General features: G+C 46.5%; 1 protein-coding gene across 2 annotated transcripts; it reads right to left on the bottom strand.

The window, feature by feature from the left end:
* Window positions 1–18,151, bottom strand: LOC125448086 (VIP36-like protein). 2 transcript variants are annotated; one of them, XM_048523097.2, is made up of 9 exons: window positions 18,013–18,151; window positions 16,810–16,931; window positions 15,970–16,087; window positions 9,812–9,894; window positions 7,938–7,970; window positions 7,159–7,320; window positions 6,331–6,445; window positions 3,720–3,839; window positions 1–2,893 (listed from the first exon to the last, which is right to left on the bottom strand). In XM_048523097.2, exons 1-9 carry the CDS (start codon window positions 18,128–18,130, stop codon window positions 2,751–2,753), a joined length of 1,014 nt encoding a protein of 337 aa, XP_048379054.1. In that variant the 5' UTR covers window positions 18,131–18,151; the 3' UTR covers window positions 1–2,750. The 2 variants fall into 2 exon arrangements, with proteins under 2 accessions (XP_048379054.1, XP_048379055.1); XM_048523098.2 differs by lacking the exon at window positions 7,938–7,970.
* Between the last annotated feature and the right edge of the window lie 613 nt (window positions 18,152–18,764).

Below are 18,764 nucleotides of genomic sequence, written 5' to 3'. Positions count from 1 at the left end.
TTTGTTTTTTTCCAGAAATTTCTTATGGGATTTATTTCACGATATTTAAACAGCAGCATGTGAGAACAGTGGTCTGATAACAGGTTCACCAACAAAAGTAGTCATCAATATTCCTGCCTGTCTAGATTTGCCATTGGTCTGGTGTTTGGATCATTCCAAAGAGGTGTTTTTTAAAAAAAAAGTTAGTCACCTCAGTACGTCCCAATCAAGTTCATATATTATTCAACTTGGAGCTGTACTGTCTGTTTAGACAGCTGCAGAGCTGATATTTGCTACTTTGTTTGATCCAAACACTTGTAAATCCATAGACTAAACAAAAATAGTACAGTGGTTATAAACACTTTAATGCTGACATTTGCATTTTCATCGATTCCAGTGACAAACTAGATATGAATCAACTCAACTCAAGTTGTCAATACATTAGAGAGAAGCTTGTATTTTGCCCAACACCTCGTGAACACTGCTACGGCAATACAGTAACCAGTTGGCTCAGTTTCCATTGTCTGCAGACTATCTACCATTGTATAACTGAAGTATAATACTCAGCAAGGGACAGCCACTGTAGTTGGGATTAAGGTAAACCCACCCTGCCTCCGACTCCGCACCCTGTAACAAGTAGCAACTCCAGCTATGTTGTCGCACATCTGTCTATAAGCAACTCACAAATCCCCTGACTCACTTGCTTTTACTTTGAAGCGAACAAATTTATGCCTTTATGTTCTGCCCATCCACCCCAAAGGAGGTCACCGAGTTCATTCGACAACAAAAGATGACACAAACTGGGCACACTGCGGCAGACTAGATTGGAGACTTGCACCTCAAAGTTAGCTGTGTTGGAAGAATCTGAGCTTACAGTCCCATTCCTTTGGGATAAACTTTCTGTTGTCAAACAGTTCTGCCTGCTCTCGGAGGATCCGGGCCACGCAACCAGCACCTCAGGAAAAAAGAAGTGCTATCTGGTCATTATTGTTTTGTTGGTGTTGGGACCTGGTGGAGAGCAAATAGGCTGCCACATCTGCGTTAAAAAGAACTGCATTTCAGTGCCTTTCGAGTAATTTTGAGGTTGCAAAATGCATTGCATAACATGCAAGATTCTGTTTTTTAGGATGTGTGAACTGCAACATCATTAACTGACAGATTATGGTTGTGAGAAGGAGGGATTACTTAACGATTGTAAAGGCAAATCTCCTTCAAAATACTGAATGCATTTTGCTGCCTGTGGCAGAGTGATGGAACACTCCATTGAGAGTGAATGAATTGTATTGCCATCAATACTCTACCTTCGCTCATCCTCAAACGCACACCATTTCACAACTACACCCCTCAGCAATGCTGTCAAGCAGCAAACTGTGGCCCTTGTTCAGGCAGGTTTGTGGGCACGTACACCTCCTGAAGGGTCATACAATCCAGTTTCAAACGTGGCTCCCTCACTTTGTTCAGAACATTTATAAGTACAGCAGTACACACAAAAAAGGATCAAAAAGTGCAGGTAAAGTAAAACCCTGACGAGAGACAGAGAGAGAGAAGCAACGTCCCTCCTCTTCAGACGGCCAGCAACTAACTACTTAAAAACTTAGTTTAAATGCACATTGATTCTCTCTCAGCCCCTCATCCTCATGGTTTCACATTAAGATTAAGGGCCATTGAACAAGAGGGCATGCAACCACAAGCTAACCCAACTGAAACACAAAATACCCAACATACAAACACACAGACTGACAAAACCCGACTGGTCCCAGCAGCTTAGTTTTTGGTAGTTCCGGAATTTTCAACCAGCCCACTGCCCGACAAGGCAAGGGCTTAGCTAAAGATAGTACTTTACAAGGCATGCAGCCCCAGCACTGTCCGAACACCCCCAACCTCACAAGGGTGAGCTCACCTTTACGGCCTGACACCAACGAGGTGTACAAATCCCATCAACACAGCAGTTCCATTCTGCACCGTGACAGTAAGGTTCACAGAGTAAAGAAAAGCAAACAGTTTTTCTGTGACAGTCGCACTTTTGATGCAAACTGATTCAAAAAAGGAAATGAACTAAGGCATTGTTAGCGCTCTTACACAAACAGATCACCAACTGTCCCAAAATCCCCCTTCCTATCCTTCTCCAAAATCAAAAGGTGTAAATCACAACTGAAATTTTAAACAACTCACACTCTGTACAAATAGCGACTAAATCCTCAGTGATTTATAAAAATTAAAAAAAGGGGAAAAATTCGCAAGATGATATTCTTCCTCAATTTAACTTTTGTTTTTCAAGTGACTTGTGACCAACTTGCAAACATGTGCTGTAACTCTGCAACAGCCACAGTCTCGTCTGGAGGAGCCCTGCAAGATTATTTGAAAGTTAGGGAAGTGAGATTGCGAAGACTTGTTATAACACACACACACATATATACAGATACAGGAAAGACATTTTAGATATATCAGTAGTGTCTGATAGAGGGATGAAAACAGAAACAATAAAGCTTTCACCTCTTGGGTCTTCTTCTTGCTGAAACCTCTTGCAATTAAAGGGGATTTTTTTTTTGCTGATCACTGATTGCAAGTCAGTCCCATGATCTTAGCTAGCAGTAAACTAGTTCCAATACTGTTTCTAATCTGTCCTCAGTACAATTGGAAACAAGATCGAAGAATCACAGCTGGCGATGATCCCAAGACACCGGAGATGAGGGAAATAAACCTGCGCTGTGTTCAATCTCACCCCTCTCCCCCGAAGCTGGGGCCCGAAACCTCGGTCCCCCAGCTGGGCCTCAGTAGAAACGCTTGCGGCTCTGTTCTTGCCACTTCTGGAACACGATGATGCCGATCACAGCCAACACCATCAGGCCAACGAGGGAGAAGAAAACGATGAAGAACAGGGTTAAACCACTCATCGGTTCGTAATCCAGGTCATCTGCTTACGGGAGAAAGAAGACCCACGATAGAAATAAAGTGACTGTGAAACAAGTAAAACCAAAATGCTGGAGATCTAAAATTTTTTTAAAAATAGAATGCAGGGGACATTTAGCGGTTCTGGCAGAGAGAGAAACAGGTATGTGTTTGGGGTCCAGCATTACTCCTCCAGAACTCAAAGCAACTTTGAAACAAGAGACTTGCACGGGGAGGGGTTGTCAGTAGTTGGTTTGCATACAACTAACAGCTCAATCCCTTGTCCAATGTTTACCGTCACTTTCAAACCTCTCAATGGACTTGACCATCCCTCTGCCTCCTTCCCATTCTGGGCATCTTCTCTCGCCTCCTCAGCCGCTGTTCCATCACCAGCACCTGAGCTTTCCGCGAATGGGAGTCAAAGCCCCGGTAACTCAATCCCAAAAATCTCTCCTCTGTAAACCAAACGTCCCAATACCTGTCCAGTTATTGTGTGTGGCTCAGAACCAATCTGCTTTACTAAAGGTACTATGGAAATGCAAGTTGTTGTTGTTGCAGGGACTGGCAATGTGGAATTAAACTTGCCTTTTTCTGGATGGCTGGGTCATCAATCCTAGGCCTTTGAATTAATCCTCAGCTTTCAACTCATTTTGATGAAGTAAGGGGCAGATATTCTCGCAAAAGAATTAACTGGACAGCTCTTCCAAAGGGCCAACACAGGCACAGAGGGCCAATAGGCTTTGTTCTGCACTGCAAGATTCTACAGTTTGCTGTCCCTGTCCCAGACTATTGAACATTCACATTCTGGTGTCTTTTCTGTGCTGGCAGGAAGCCAGAATGATTTGCCCTACCGTCTTGAAACTTGAGGTTATCCACACTTGGAACCAGCACAACGTCATCCAATTCAGTCTCCTCAGCCGTTCTTTGCACCGTCAGCTGGTAAACTTTTACCGATATAACGTCATGATTATCTACAGGGGAAAAACATTTAGCAATAAAAGGTACAGAGCACTCACTCTAAAAGTACACTCTTTCCTCCTCCTCTCGGCCAGCTCGGATCAGCCCTGAGCTCCCGCTCTGCACCAGCTGCCCGCTCCACATTGTCCTTGTTGTGGACGTGCCAGCTCTTCTTTGGCAGAAAGCCCGGCCACCGCGGGGACAGGCTGCTTCCGAATTTAAACCTCTCTCCTCCTCCCTCTAAGACAGCAAGACTGGTCCCCTCCACTGACAGGGCACCTGAATGAGGGAGGATCCTCAGCCTTTAGTAAAGCTTCTGACAAGGTTCATCACGGAAGACTAATGAGAAAGGTTTGTTCACACAGGATTCAGGGACAGCTTGCCAGCTGGAGACAAGGTTGGCCTGACGTTAGGAGACAGAGGGTGGTAGTTGACGGTTGTTCCTCAGACTGGAGGACAGTGACCAGTGATGGGTCCACTTTTGTCTGTCATTTATATAAACAATTTGGTTCAGCATTTGGAGACCTGGTTGGTAAGTTTGCACATGACACCAAAATTGGGTCAATAGGCTGAGGAGTGGCAGAGATGGAATTTAATTTGGATAAATGTGAGGCATTGGATTTTGTTAAAACATTTAAGGGCAGGACCTATACAATTAATGGTAGGGCTCCAGACAGTGTTGTGGAGCAAACAGACCTAGGGGTGCAGGTACATAATTCTTTGAAGCTTGCCACGCATGTAGACAGGGTGGTTCAGACGGCATTTAGCCTTCATTGCTCAGACCTTTGAGGATAGGAAGGTAGGATGTCACGTGGAGGTTGTTCAAGATGTTGATGAGGCCTCTTCTAGAGCATTGAGACCATAGGACACAGGAGTGGAAGTAAGGCCAATCGGCCCATCGAGTATTCTGGTCACCCTGCTACAGGAAGGATATTATTAAATTGGAGGAGGTTCAGAGAAGATTTACCAGAATGTTGTCAGGAACGGAACTAAAACTAGGCTGGAAACACTGGGACCTTTTCCTCTGGAACACAGGAGATTGAGGGGGGACGTTGTAGGGGTTCATACAATCATAGGGCGAATCGCAAGGGTCTTTTCCTTGGGGGGTGGGGGGTGGGTTCAAAACCAGGGAACATATTTTTAAGGTGAGAAGAGAGAGTTTTAAAAAGGACACGGGGGCAACTTATTTTACACAGTGATTTGTGTGTGGAATGAACTGCCAGAGGAAGTGGTAGATGGGGGTACAGTTACAACATTTAAAAGACATTTGGATAGGTGCATGAATAGAAAAGGTTTGGAGGGATATGGGCCAAACACAGGCATGTGGGACTAGATTAGTTTGGGAACGTGTTTGGAGTGGACTAGTAGGACTGACGGGTTTGTTTCCATGCTGTATTACTCTGACTCGGCTCATATGACCAATCAGAAAGCAAGAAAACCAGCAATTGTACACCTATTTCTTGTGATGTGGGCATCGCTGGTTGAACCGGTGCTCACTGCCCATCCCTAACTGTATCTTGTCAAGGCAATGGTGAGCTGCCTTCATGAACCACAACAATCTATGTGGTGCAGGTGGACCCACATTGCTGTCTCGCAGAGAATTTCAGGATGTTGACCCAGTGACACTAAAGGAATGCTTGGAGGGACGGTGTTCCCTTGTATCCATCTTGTCCTTATAGCTGGTAGTGTGTAGAAGGTGCTATCTGAACAGCCGCGGTGAGTTGCTGCAGGGCATCTTGTAGACGGTACACACTGCTGCGACAGTGCCGGTGGTGGGGTGGGGGATGTTTGTGGATGTGGGGCCAATCGAGCGGGCAGCTGCTCTGTCCCTGGATGGCGTCAAGCTTCTCGAGTGTTGTTGGAGCTGCCCCCATCCAGGGCATGTGGGGGGTATTCCATCGCCCTCCTGACTTGGGTCTTGAAGGTGGACAGGCTTTGGGGAGTCAGGAGATGAGTTACTTGTTGCAGGATTCCCAGCCTCTGACCTGCTGTGGTAACTGCAATATTTCAGAAGGCCAAAAAATCCCCGGGCTCTCATCCTTCACTGATGAGTGTGACCGTCCAAACCTCCTCAAAATGAGTCAGCCCTGCCCAGCGTTTAGGGACTGTTGGTTCAAATTCCAGACTGACAACACCAGCGCAGTAGAGGGACTGCAGCACTCTTGGGAGCAGTCTTGAGCCGAAGCCCTGTCACCATGGTGGTATTTTTAAAGCAACTAGGTAAGATCTCCCCAGTGTCCAGGGACCATTACTTATCCCTCAGACACTACAGAACAAACCAGATTGCCTGGCCATTCTCACAGCTGATTGTGGCAGCTTGCTGTGCACAAATTGGCTTCTGAACATCCTGTACCTTGTGATCTCATTGGCCCCAAAACATTTGGGAAGACCTTGCAATCGCTGAAGGTGCTATATAAATGCAAGGTGTTTCCCGCCTCCGCCAAGTTATTTCTCCAGTTACCCCAGTGCAACTCAAGATACAGGAAAGGGTTAAGTGGAACATACCTGTCAAATCACCAGTCGCTGAAGAGATCCCAAAGTAATAACCCAAAGGCAGTTTGACGCCAGGAATGTCAATGCAATCTTTCCACTCGTTCTTGCCTTCAATGTTGATCATGACCTGCAAACGATGAAAAAAAATTCATCAACTTACTTCACAACGTGTCTTAGTTGCTCCTGACATTGACCAGAAAGCTGAGGCTAAATACCTCATACTAACAGGGCAGCCTGTATGCCAGGGTCAGCAGGATACAAAGGTCTGCTTGAGGCACACAAACAGTAATAAAAAGAGTACGCTGCAAGAAACTGAGTCACTACATATTGGTCCAACGAGCCAGTGGGAGCCTCAGGTTCAAATCTCAATCCAAAGTTGGTACCTCGCACAAGTACACGAGCTGGAAGCCACAAGTACTCATATGCAAGGACCCATCCTCTGCATGCAAAAGGAACCTGTCCAGGCACTGCACCTTTCCCCAATTTCAAACCAAAAAAAAAAGCAAGGGGAAAATGCTTCTGTCATGCATTCTCCAGGGCAAACCCTCAAACAATCAGCAATGTTTTCTCATACAGTTTAAATTTGAAATTTGGCATTCTTGCACGTGTCCTGATAAGCAAAACCAAAACCTTCAACAACATATCTGTCTGTCTTCACTGGGCAAAGGCAGAATGTCCTCTGTGGTGTTGCCACCATCCAAGTACCCACATGAAGAGGGGCCACTTGAATGACCGCGGTTGGCACTGACAGAAACCACAGCTCGATAAGGGGATCGGTCAGGGTGGGAAACCTTACATTTTGCCAGGAGCCGAAAGACTGGTCCTCTGGCATCCACTCACCGTGAGCCTCCGTTTGAGGTACCGGATCACCACAAAGGTGTCATGGTTGAGATTGCGTACGAGGGCAGTGCACCCTCCGATGGTGGTGGGCCGTCCATCTCGCGAGTGATCGTACGACAGGCTCCCGTTGTTCACCATTGCAGAGATGTAGGGGAAAATTCGCTGTGTGGCAAGAGGGGACAAAAAAATAACAGATGAGTCTATGAACGCAGAGCACCGAGCTCACCAACATCCTTAAAACACATGCCTGGGAGCTAATGCCAGCCTACTGTTTCCCAAACTGACAGAAAGGAGATGAACTGAACGCCCTAACACACATTCTCTTAATCTAATGGCGGTCCTATTGTCACTTATTCAAAAGCAATCATTTGAACCCAGGGCTGCAGCAGACTGTGTCGAGCTCTCAGGGGCAAACACTCTGGTCCAAAACGGAGTTTGAGAGGATGCACAAGGAAGCTTTCAAATTCCACCCCCCGCTTCCTTGCATCACCCAACAATCTTCCCATCAGTCTCCCTCTCAAAGATAGCCTTCGACTTTGTATGTTCCAGCCAATTTCTTTGAGAGAGGCTGTGATCTCTCTACATGGTTCCGGTCCTTCAATGATGGTGGATGAGAAGAGGACAGAACACATCACAGAACACAAAGATTAAACACTGTAAATTAATAATTTTCCTTGTATGAGAATCACATGTTCAAATAAAAAAGAATGCAGAATGATAAACTCAGACAGGAAAGCAAGAAAACAAGCAAGAGCACGGAGATCGGAACACAAGACTACCTGATTGGAAGATGAATATCTTCTCTTCTTAGCCTGCACATCCCCGGTAACAATCCCAAATAGTAGCAATGAGATAAAACAGCAATTTCAATAACTCATTATTGTTTGCAGTCAACCGAGTGGCATGCAATTCCTGCAAACAGCAATCTGCTGCCAATACCGACCAGCGCAGAACAAACACATAGACTTCTCTCACCGCTCAGAGAAGGCAGTGCCCCTTATCGTAGCCTCAGTGCTGTCTTTCCAGGTGAGGCTATTCCAGCGGATTACATCTGCAGTGACGGATCAGGATGCAGGGAATATGTGAAACCAGGAAATGAATTGTGGATGGGGTCGTGGTTTTCACCTTCTCAGAATAGGTCCACCTCTGACTTTGTCACAGTCTGTTTTGACCTCGAGGGGTCCACCAGAAATGGACCAGGGCTGATGGTATCAAACAGTTCTGATCAATCCCACCTTTCGCACTGTGCCCAGTTCTCATCAGTCTTTAGATCCCACTGAGTGGTTAGTCAGATGGGGGCTCGGTGTGGGGTGGGGGTGGTGCACAAGATTGGCAAACGGGATCTTCAGCGAGAGAATAGAAAGGACTGAGGGGGTTCTGCAGTGCCTCCCACCCTGACAGTAAGCTCACTAGTGTTTTTGTGGCAATGCCAAGAGATTGGACAGGATGGGATACAAACAGCTGTATTCCTATCAGACTCTGGCTACCTTGCTGAGACCTGTTGATGTTCCTCTGGAAGGAATGGATCTTGCATTTGGTAGTACATGAAGTTCGGCAAACTGCAATATTGCAAATCTCTTAGCTCTGCCCAGCAAACCTTCTTTACTCAGCGCCGAAAGACGTATCATTTTCCTGACAGTGGCCACATGGACGTGAAGGAAACAGTTCTGACAACTGGATGTTGGAGCGCAAGCGAGGATCTGTTCAGATAAGTGAGCAAATGGGCACGTATGTATTTTTTTTTAAGGTTCTGAAACCCACAGTGCGAGACTGTGCACTTTGATAGCCTACTTCTCTGTTCCCTATCTTCAAAGCACGGGAAGGATTCAGAAATCTGAAACACAAGTGGACTTGGGAGTCCGGCTTCAAGAATCTCTTAAGATTAACATGCAGGTTCACTTAGCAGCTAGGAAGAAATTGGTCCGAAGAAAAGGCTCTGGTCAACATGCATTTGGAATATCGAGAAAAGTTATGGGCCCCGAGGATGTGCTGACACTGGAGGAGGTTTATAAGAATGAACCCAGGATGAAGGCCTTATCATTTGAGGAACAGTTAAGGACTCTGGATCTGTACTTCTTGGAGTTTAGAAAAAATGAAGGGGAATCTGATTGAAACTTACAAAGTACTGACAGGCCTGGGTAGAGCAGACATGGAGAAGATGTTGCCACTAGGACCCAACAGCACAACCTCAGGGTGAAGGGACGGCCCTTTAGAACTGAAATGAGGAGGAATTCTTTCAGCCAGAGGATGGTGAATCTATGGAACTCATTACTGCAGAGAGCTGTGGAGGCCAAATCATTGAGTGCATCTAAGACAAAGATATGTAGGTTCTTGATTGGTATGGGGATCAAGGGTTTGGGAGAGAAGGCAGGAGAATGGGGTTGAGAAACATCCCAACCTCGATCGAACTGCAAAGCAAATTCTATGGGCCAAACGGCCTGTATCTTATGGTCTGACATAACTTGGCAATCCAAAGAAACAATGCTGCCACTGATATCTTTGATTTTTGCTTACAGGTTAATCAAAATGTATTTTAAATCGATCATGTAGTTATATATCCTTCTTTCAAAGACCACTGATAAAAGATGTTGAGTTCTATTCTAATGTTCACATTATACTTAAGAGCCGCAAACTATTGTAATAACAAGCTCACCTCTTGCTGTTTCTCCTCATTGGGGTAGGTATCCATGAATATTCCCAGACCGGAGAACAGATCCTTACTTCCGAACACTGCACCTGAGGGGAGAGAGTGTTCAGAAAACTATAAAAATGGGTTTCCTGTCTGGCATCGCGTTTGTCCCCCCTCCCTATCATAATTCCTCCCCATCTCAACTAGATAGTGATCAAATTTTGAGCCACCATTTGGAAATCTGCCCAAGGAGACATTCAAGAACAAACTGTATTTATATGAAACCTTTAACCTAATTAAACATACATCAATCCTCACAGAAACAAGACGTGACCAAGCCATAGTAATAAAATGTAAGGCTGGATGAACACAGCAGGCCCAGCAGCATCTCAGGAGCACAAAAGCTGACGTTTCGGGCCTAGACTCTTCATCAGAGAGGGGGATGGGGTGAGGGAACTGGAATAAATAGGGAGAGAGGGGGAGGCGGACCGAAGATGGAGGGAAAAGAAGATAGGTGGAGAGAGGAGAGTATAGGTGGGGAGGTAGGGAGGGGATAGATCAGTCCAGGGAAGACGGACAGGTCAAGGAGGTGGGATGAAGTTAGTAGGTAGGAGATGGAGGTGCGGCTTGGGGTGGGAGGAAGGGATGGGTGAGAGGAAGAACAGGTTAGGGAGGCAAAGACAGGTTGGACTGGTTTTGGGATGCAGTGGGTGGAAGAGAAGAGCTGGGCTGATTGTGTGGTGCAGTGGCGGGAGGGGACGAACTGGGCTGGTTTTGGGATGCGGTGGGGGAAGGGGAGATTTTGAAGCTGGTGAAGTCCACATTGATACCATTGGGCTGCAGGGTTCCCAGGCGGAATATGAGTTGCTGTTCCTGCAACCTTCGGCTGGCATCATTGTGGCACTGCAGGAGGCCCATGATGGACATGTCATCTAAAGAATGGGAGGGGGAGTGGAAATGGTTTGCGACTGGGAGGTGCAGTTGTTTATTGCGAATCGAGCGGAGGTGTTCTGCAAAGCGGTCTCCAAGCCTCCGCTTGGTTTCCCCAATGTAGAGGAAGCCACACCGGGTACAGTGGATGCAGTATACCACATTGGCAGATGTGCAGGTGAACCTCTGCTTAATGTGGAAAGTCATCTTGGGGCCTGGGATAGGGGTGAGGGAGGAGGTGTGGGGGCAAGTGTAGCATTTCCTGCGGTTGCAGGGGAAGGTGCCAGGTGTGGTGGGGTTGGAGGGCAGTGTGGAGCAAACAAGGGAGTCACAGAGAGAGTGGTCTCTCCGGAAAGCAGACAGGGGTGGGGATGGAAAAATGTCTTGGGTGGTGGGGTCAGATTGTAGATGGTGGAAGTGTCGGAGGATGATGCGTTGTATCCGGGGGTTGGTGGGGTGGTGTGAGAGAACGAGGGGGATTCTCTTGGGGCGGTTGTGGCGGGGGCGGGGTGTGAGGGATGTGTTGCGGGAAATGCGGGAGACGCGGTCAAGGGCGTTCTCGACCACTGTGGGGGGAAAAGTTGCGGTCCTTGAAAAACTTGGACATCTGGGATGTGCGGTAGTGGAATGTCTCATCGTGGGAGCAGATGCGGCGGAGGCGGAGGAATTGGGAATAGGGGATGGAATTTTTGCAGGAGGGTGGGTGGGAGGAGGTGTATTCTAGGTAGCTGTGGGAATCGGTGGGCTTGAAATGGACATCAGTTACAAGCTGGTTGCCTGAGATGGAGACTGAGAGATCCAGGAAGGTGAGGGATGTGCTGGAGATGGCCCAGGTGAACTGAAGGTTGGGGTGGAAGGTGTTGGTGAAGTGGATGAACTGTTCGAGCTCCTCTGTGGAGCAAGAGGCGGCGCTATCCGACCCCACCACCCAAGACATTTTTCCATCCCCACCCCTGTCTGCTTTCCGGAGAGACCACTCTCTCCGTGACTCCCTTGTTCGCTCCACACTGCCCTCCAACCCCACCACACCCGGCACCTTCCCCTGCAACCGCAGGAAATGCTACACTTGCCCCCACGCCTCCTCCCTCACCCCTATCCCAGGCCCCAAGATGACTTTCCACATTAAGCAGAGGTTCACCTGCACATCTGCCAATATGGTATACTGCATCCACTGTACCCGGTGTGGCTTCCTCTACATTGGGGAAACCAAGCGGAGGCTTGGGGACCGCTTTGCAGAACACCTCCGCTCAGTTTGCAATAAACAACTGCACCTCCCAGTCGCAAACCATTTCCACTCCCCCTCCCATTCTTTAGATGACATGTCCATCATGGGCCTCCTGCAGTGCCACAATGATGCCACCCAAAGGTTGCAGGAACAGCAACTCATATTCCTCTTGGGAACCCTGCAGCCCAATGGTATCAATGTGGACTTCACCAGCTTCAAAATCTCCCCTTCCCCCACCACATCCCAAAACCAGCCCAGCTCTTCCCCTCCACCCACTGCATCCCAAAACCAGTCCAACCTGTCTCTGCCTCCCTAACCTGTTCTTCCTCTCACCCATCCCTTCCTCCCACCCCAAGCCGCACCTCCATCTCCTACCTACTAACCTCATCCCACCTCCTTGACCTGTCCGTCTTCCCTGGACTGACCTATCCCCTCCCTACCTCCCCACCTATACTCTCCTCTCCACCTATCTTCTTTTCACTCCATCGGTCCGCCTCCCCCTCTCTCCCTATTTATTCCAGAACCCTCACCCCATCCCCCTCTCTGATGAAGGGTCTAGACCCGAAACGTCAGCTTTTGTGCTCCCGAGATGCTGCTGGGCCTGCTGTGTTCATCCAGCCTCACATTTTATTATCTTGGATTCTCCAGCATCTGCAGTTCCCACTATCAGTGACCAAGCCATAGCTGGTCAAGAAGGTTGATTTTGAGGAGTTTCTTGAAAGAGGACAGATTCAGGCAGAGAGCTGTATTGGTAATTACAGATAACAAGGGTGAAGCTGGACAAACACAGCAGGCCAAGCAGCAGAGGAGCAGGAAGGCTGACGTTTCGAGCCTAGACTCTTCTTCAGAAACGTCTAGGCCCGAAACGCCAGCCTTCCTGCTCCTCCGATGCTGCTTGGCCTGCTGTGTTCATCCAGCTCTGCACCTGGTTATCTCAGATTCTCCAGCATCTCCTGTTCCTACTATCTTGGTAATTACAGAGCTTGGGGCCCAGGCAATTGAAAGGCCATTCAACAGTGATGAAGCGATTCAAACCAAGGAGACACAAGAGGCCAGCAACAAAGGAGCACAGGTACCACTTTTGGGGTGAAAAAGAGGTTATGAAGATTTTTGGGATGGGTGGGTGGGACTGGTTGGGTTTGGAAAGGACGATGAGCGTTTTAAAAATCAAGAACTTGTTTGACCAGGAGCAGGTCGGTGTGTGCGTGAGGGGTTGACAGGGCGAAATGGGACTCGCAGCGAGCTAAGACACAGGCAGCAGTGTTCTGGATGAGCTCAAGGTGAAGGAGGATAGAATGTGGGAGTGTGTCGGAATAACCGAATCTGGAAGGAAAGAGGAGGTTTCCAGCAGCTCTTGAGCTGAGATGGGGGTCAAGTCGGGGCAAGCTAAGCAAGTAAAAACAGGTGATCTTTGTCAGGGCAGGGGTGTGAAAAGATGACACGCAAGTTGGTGAAGTTGTGGACAATCAGGCAGGTTGTCAAAGGATACAGGATATCGATCAGTTGGAAAGTTGGGTGGAGAAACGGCAGGTGGAGTTTAAGACAGAAAAGTGTGCATTTTGGGAGGTCAAATGCAAAAGGAATGTAAATAGTAAATGGCAGGACCTTGAGGAGCACTGATCTGCAGAGGTCTTGGGATGCAAGTCCATAGCTCCTTGAAAGTGCCAACGCAAGTGGATAAGGTGGTAAAGAAGCCAGACAGCATGTTTGCCTTCATTAGTTGGGGTACTGAGTATAAAACTTGGCAAGTAATGTTGCAGCCGTTTCAAACGTTAGCTGGGCCACATTTGGAGTATTATGTGCAATTCTGCTTGCAACACTATCGGAAGGAATGTGGAGGCTCAGGAGAGGCTGACCAGGTTGTTGCCTGGATCGCAGTGTACCAGCTTGTAGGAGGGGTTGGGCAAACGTGAATCGTTTCTACTGGAGGCTGAGGGGCAACCTGACAGAAGTATGTAAAATTATGACAGGTATGGATAGTCAGGAGTATTTGGAAATGGCAACTACTAGGAGGCACAGGTTTAAGGTGACAGGGGAAAAGTTTAAAGACGTGTGAGGCAAGTTTTTTTTTAAACATAGACAATGATAGGCACCTGGAACGTGCTGCCAGGGGAGCTGGTAGAAGCAGATATTATAACGACATGTAACAGGCACTTAAATGATGCATTAACAGGCAGGGAATAGAGAGATACAGGCAGATGGGGTTAATTTAGATTGGCATCAAGGTCGGCACAGACATGGTGGGCCAGAAGGCCTGTTCCTGTACTGCACAGATATTCAATGTGGAGGTCAAATATGACACCAAGGTTTAGTCTCAAACAGTTGGTATGGAGAAGAATAGAGTTGGAGTGAGGGAAACAGTTTGAAGAGGTCCTAGATATGCACTGACTTAAATGTACATCTTGTATTTATCCTCTTATTTATTATTACTGGTTGATATGATCCCAGCTTGTTATTACGGAGATCCCAGACTGAAACCTGGCCTGATTGATCACGTTTAGTTTTCATGGACAAGTTGGATTGAAGGGTCTGTTTCTGCACTGTATGACTGTCTGTCTCATTGAAACATAACCACACGATGTTGTGGAATTGGATTGAACAATGAAAGAGAAATTTATGAAACAAAAGAAACAAAGACAAAATAGAACAGAATATTTGCTTATAACACAAACAAACATTTTGAAACACTTTTAAATTAACCCCAAAAACACTCATCAACAAAATCTTCAACAGCCCCCCTTGCACAGTACTCTCACCAGAACACCTTCCTCTAATACCTTGATAAGTTTAATCTAACTGTGATTTCAATTCCCAATCTGAAAAAAATCCAGGAAAAAACTGTCATACATTCGAGCTCAAGTGTACTCAGCTTCAAATTACCTCCAAGATTGTTATTCAAACTCTCGCAATATGGGACTGCCACTACATTGTTTGTTTTAAGGTAAACTGTTTTTTACCTTCTCCCTTTCTCAGGAAAACTGAATTAAACATCTGTCTTCATCCACCAACTTCTGCAGCTCTGCCCCAAACTTTTAAAAAAAAAACCACCTCTTTCCTTAAGCTTAAAAAACACAAGTCCAAATATTTCCAATGGAAACCCTGAAGCACAATTGCTTGGAGGTAAATTTTCCGAACATACACAAAAACCCATTAGTTCTGTCAGCCACTTTTCTATCAAAAGTTGTTTTGAACAGAAATCATCATTGCTGCAGAAAAGCTTGACAGGTTCATCATTAAGCCCTTCGGACAAGGAGAAAAACCCAACTGTCACAAATTCAAAAATCAAACTTTCAAACTTAACAATAAATGGTATGAAAATCGTTTGAGTTATAAGGAGAAGCTGGATAGGCCGGGACTTTTCCCACTGGAATGTAGGAAGTTGAAGGGTGACCTTGTAGAGGTGTATAAGATCGTGTGGGATATAGATTAGGTGAATGGCTAGTGTCTTTTCCCTAGGGTGGGGAATTTCAAAACATTGGGACTTTTTTAAATTTTTTTTTCTTATATTAAAGTGAGAGAAGATTTAAAGACGACATGAGCGGTTCATGTTTGGAATGAAGAAGTGGATGCAGGTACAGTTACAATGTTGATGAGATATTTGGGTTAGTACACAAGTACGAAAATGTTTGAAGGGATATGGGCGCAGGCAGATGGGACTAGTTTAGTTTGGATTACATCTGTGTGGGTTCGGCATGGGTTGTTTGGACCGAGGGTCTGTTTCTGTGCTGTATGATTCTACATATAAATGAAACACCTAACATCACATTATTCCAGTTTTGATGAAAGATGACAGGCGTGAAACATTAGTTGTGTTTCTCCAAGATGTCGCCAGATCTGCTGAGTTCTTCCATCACTTTTATTTTTATTTCAGATGTTACACAACTGTGATATTTTACGTTTGCATTACAGCATCAGACGGGGAAGATCTGATGTTATCTTTTCTACCTGTGATTGGGTTCCAGTAAATAAGCCCCATTCAGAGTAGTGTCACTAGCCCACTTATCTTGGAGATTTCAGATCACCGTACCTGGTTGCATGCGATCTTTGGTATACCATATCGCAAACCCGTCACCATTCAGATTTTTTTTCCCTTGGCCATGAATTTTGAAGTGGACCTGCACCTCCCAGTCTTGCATTAAACAGGCCTAAAGACACACAGACGGAGCATGAGTAATCTCTGAAGATATTAAAGATGAAACTATAACATGAGTAAATTACAGCACAAAGCAATTAAAAGGCAAAGTCCACATTGTCTCTTAAATTGCTGTGTCTAATCCTGTGCTGTACCTATCCTGGGAGTGTCTGATAGGGACAGTGTCAATGGATCTTTACTTTCAGTTTGAGAGTAGTAGTAGCAGCAGCAGCTTTACTCTGTATCTAATCCCACGTTCTCCCTATCCTGGGAGTGTTTTGATGGGAACATTGTACAGGAAGGCCTTTAGCCGGGTCTATCCTGTGCTTAACCTGCCCTGCAAGTGTTTCATGGGGATAGTGCAGAGGCCGGTTTCCTCTGTATAAATCACTGCTGTATCTGTCCGGGGAGTGTTTGATGTGAAGCCTGGGTTCTTCAAATGATTATTTTCATTGCTCGACAGCACTTTTCAATGTAACTTTGTGATGACCAAAAAAGACATCTGAAGCACAGATTACAAACAAAATACAGCCTTTGCTCTTCTATAACTTTGCTGTACTTGTCCTGGTGGTGTTCAATGGGGCGGAGGCTTTACTTTCTGCGAAAAACGTAGAGGATGCTTCACTCTGTATCACCACATTGATGCTGCCACTTGTGTGAAAAGCACTTATTTCCCTGTGCTAACATGTTAAACCAAAATTAACAAATACTTCAAAACAAGGAATGAACCCTTACTACACGATTCCAGATCGCTCCCTGTTTGCTCTGAAGATCCGGTGTCAGTCGTATAAAATGGGAGGTCACCATTGTGTTTCCCTGGAGGTCCCAGTGAGTGTTAGAACCTGTGGCTCCCACACCTACAAGAGAGACAGAAACAAGCAGCACTTAGCATGAAGGCAGAAGAGCTCTCTTGAACGAAATCATTCCTTTGCTGACACTGGGTCAAAATCCTACAACTGTCACTCACAGAAATGGGAGTGGCAGCAGATGCAGGCCATTCAGCCTTTTATCTGCTTTCCCCTATTCAATAAGATCGTGGCCAATCTGATTGCATGTTCAAATCTGCATTCCCAACTCCCCCGAAAACTTTTCACCCACTCTTCGCTTATAAAGAACCTCTTTCAACCTGGAAAACATTCAAAGGACTCTACAAATTCTGTCTTTTCAGGAGAGATCCAAACATTCACCACCCTCAGAGAAAAGAATCACCTTTCAAATGGATAACATCTGATTTGTAAACAGAGACCCCCTCGTTCTAGCTTCTCCCTCAACAGGAAACATCCTTTCCACACCCACCCTGTCCAGACCCCTCAGGATCTTAGCTCTTTCAATCAAATTACCTTTTAATCTCCAGCAGGTACAAACCTAGTCTGCTAAGACACCCTGCCCTCTGCCAGTATTAGTCTAGTAAACCTTCCCTGAACTACTTCCAATGCACTTAATCATAGAATCATACAGTACTGAAGAAGCCCTTCAGTCCATCGAGTCTGTACTGACAAAAATCTAATTTAAGTCTGCACTCATGCCACTTTCCAGCAATGGCCCAAAACCTTGAATGCTATAACATTTCAAGTGCTCATCCAAGTAAATTTTAAAGGTTGTGAGGTTTCTGTCCTCAACTACCTCCCTAGGGAGTGCATTCCAGACTATCACCACTCTCAAGTGATTTCCCCCCCCGAATCCCCTCTAAATCTCATGCTTTTTACCTTAAAATGATGCCCCCTTGTAATTGACCCAGGGGTCCATTCTCCCTGATTATGGTGATTGCGATCCCTGCACTTGGCCCCCCCAAAGGTTCGAGGTGCTTTGCTAGTAACAAATTGGGTGAAGAGGGTCCGAGGAAGGGTGATGGTGGTGGCATCGGTGTTGTTAATGCCATTCAATGCAATTCGTTCGAATGGTTGCAGCGAGAGGAAGGGTAGTAAAGGCAGCCCTTACCCTGGTAGGGTTTCATCAAGCTGTGCTCTCGTTTCAGATACTCCTCTGTGCCCGCGTCCGCCCGGGCCCGGCTGAGCAGAGCCACAAGCAGAGAACACAGAGCCCAGTGCAGCGCCATTGTCGCCGGGGCTGCAACCGCAAGCGGAACAGCTACGCGAGAGATCCCGCCTCCTCCGACTGCGCCCGCCGCTCGTGGATTGGCTGCTGCCGCGGTCAATCACGGCGCGGGCTCCGGGGCCGCGTTCCATTTTGGAACGTTGCGCTTTGGGCCCCCGCCGCCCATTGGTTGTCGGAATGGATACTTTTTCACAGGCTGGGCTCGGTCTATACTCGACAGCCCGCTGCTACCACCTTCCCAAATAGACTTTGCTTAGTTTCTGTCCCTCCACCAGCGTGGCAGGGGTCCAAACTTGGAATGAAACAAATTGGAAGTGCAGGAGAAACTCAACAGGTCGAGTAGCTTCTGTGCAGAGGGAAAAACACAGTTAACGTTTCCTCTCCCACATGACTTCTTCAAAAGACTGGAAATGCTAACTTATTTTTTGTCTCAACCAGCGTGCAACAATTGGACCCAGAGTTTTGAACAAAATTTGGATACATTTTTCTTTCGGCTGCTAATTTTAGCCGAGAAGCAGCGACGAAATTAATGGTTGACAAAGATTTAGGAAACTAGCATTCAAAGTAAAAACAACTTAAAACATCGTGGGCTGAAACGAAATCAGTAGTTTGACCCCTGTTTCTTAAAGTTTCCA

The sequence above is a fragment of the Stegostoma tigrinum genome, chromosome 40 (assembly GCF_030684315.1).
Source record: "Stegostoma tigrinum isolate sSteTig4 chromosome 40, sSteTig4.hap1, whole genome shotgun sequence".
Lineage (NCBI taxonomy): Eukaryota > Metazoa > Chordata > Chondrichthyes > Orectolobiformes > Stegostomatidae > Stegostoma > Stegostoma tigrinum.
The sequence above is the reverse complement of the archived record's forward strand: the minus strand, read 5'-3'. Positions and strand labels throughout refer to the sequence as shown.

Excerpts from the sequence above, each read along its gene's own strand:
- LOC125448086 (XM_048523097.2), bottom strand. The coding sequence starts at position 18,130 with ATGGCGCTGCACTGGGCTCTGTGTTCTCTGCTTGTGGCTCTGCTCAGC. Across the intron at positions 7,971-9,811 it reads ATGAGGAGAAACAGCAAGAG|GCTAAGAAGAGAAGATATTC; the intron begins GTGAGCTTGTTA and ends GGGGATGTGCAG. Across the intron at positions 7,321-7,937 it reads GATATTCATCTTCCAATCAG|CGAATTTTCCCCTACATCTC; the intron begins GTAGTCTTGTGT and ends CTTGCCACACAG.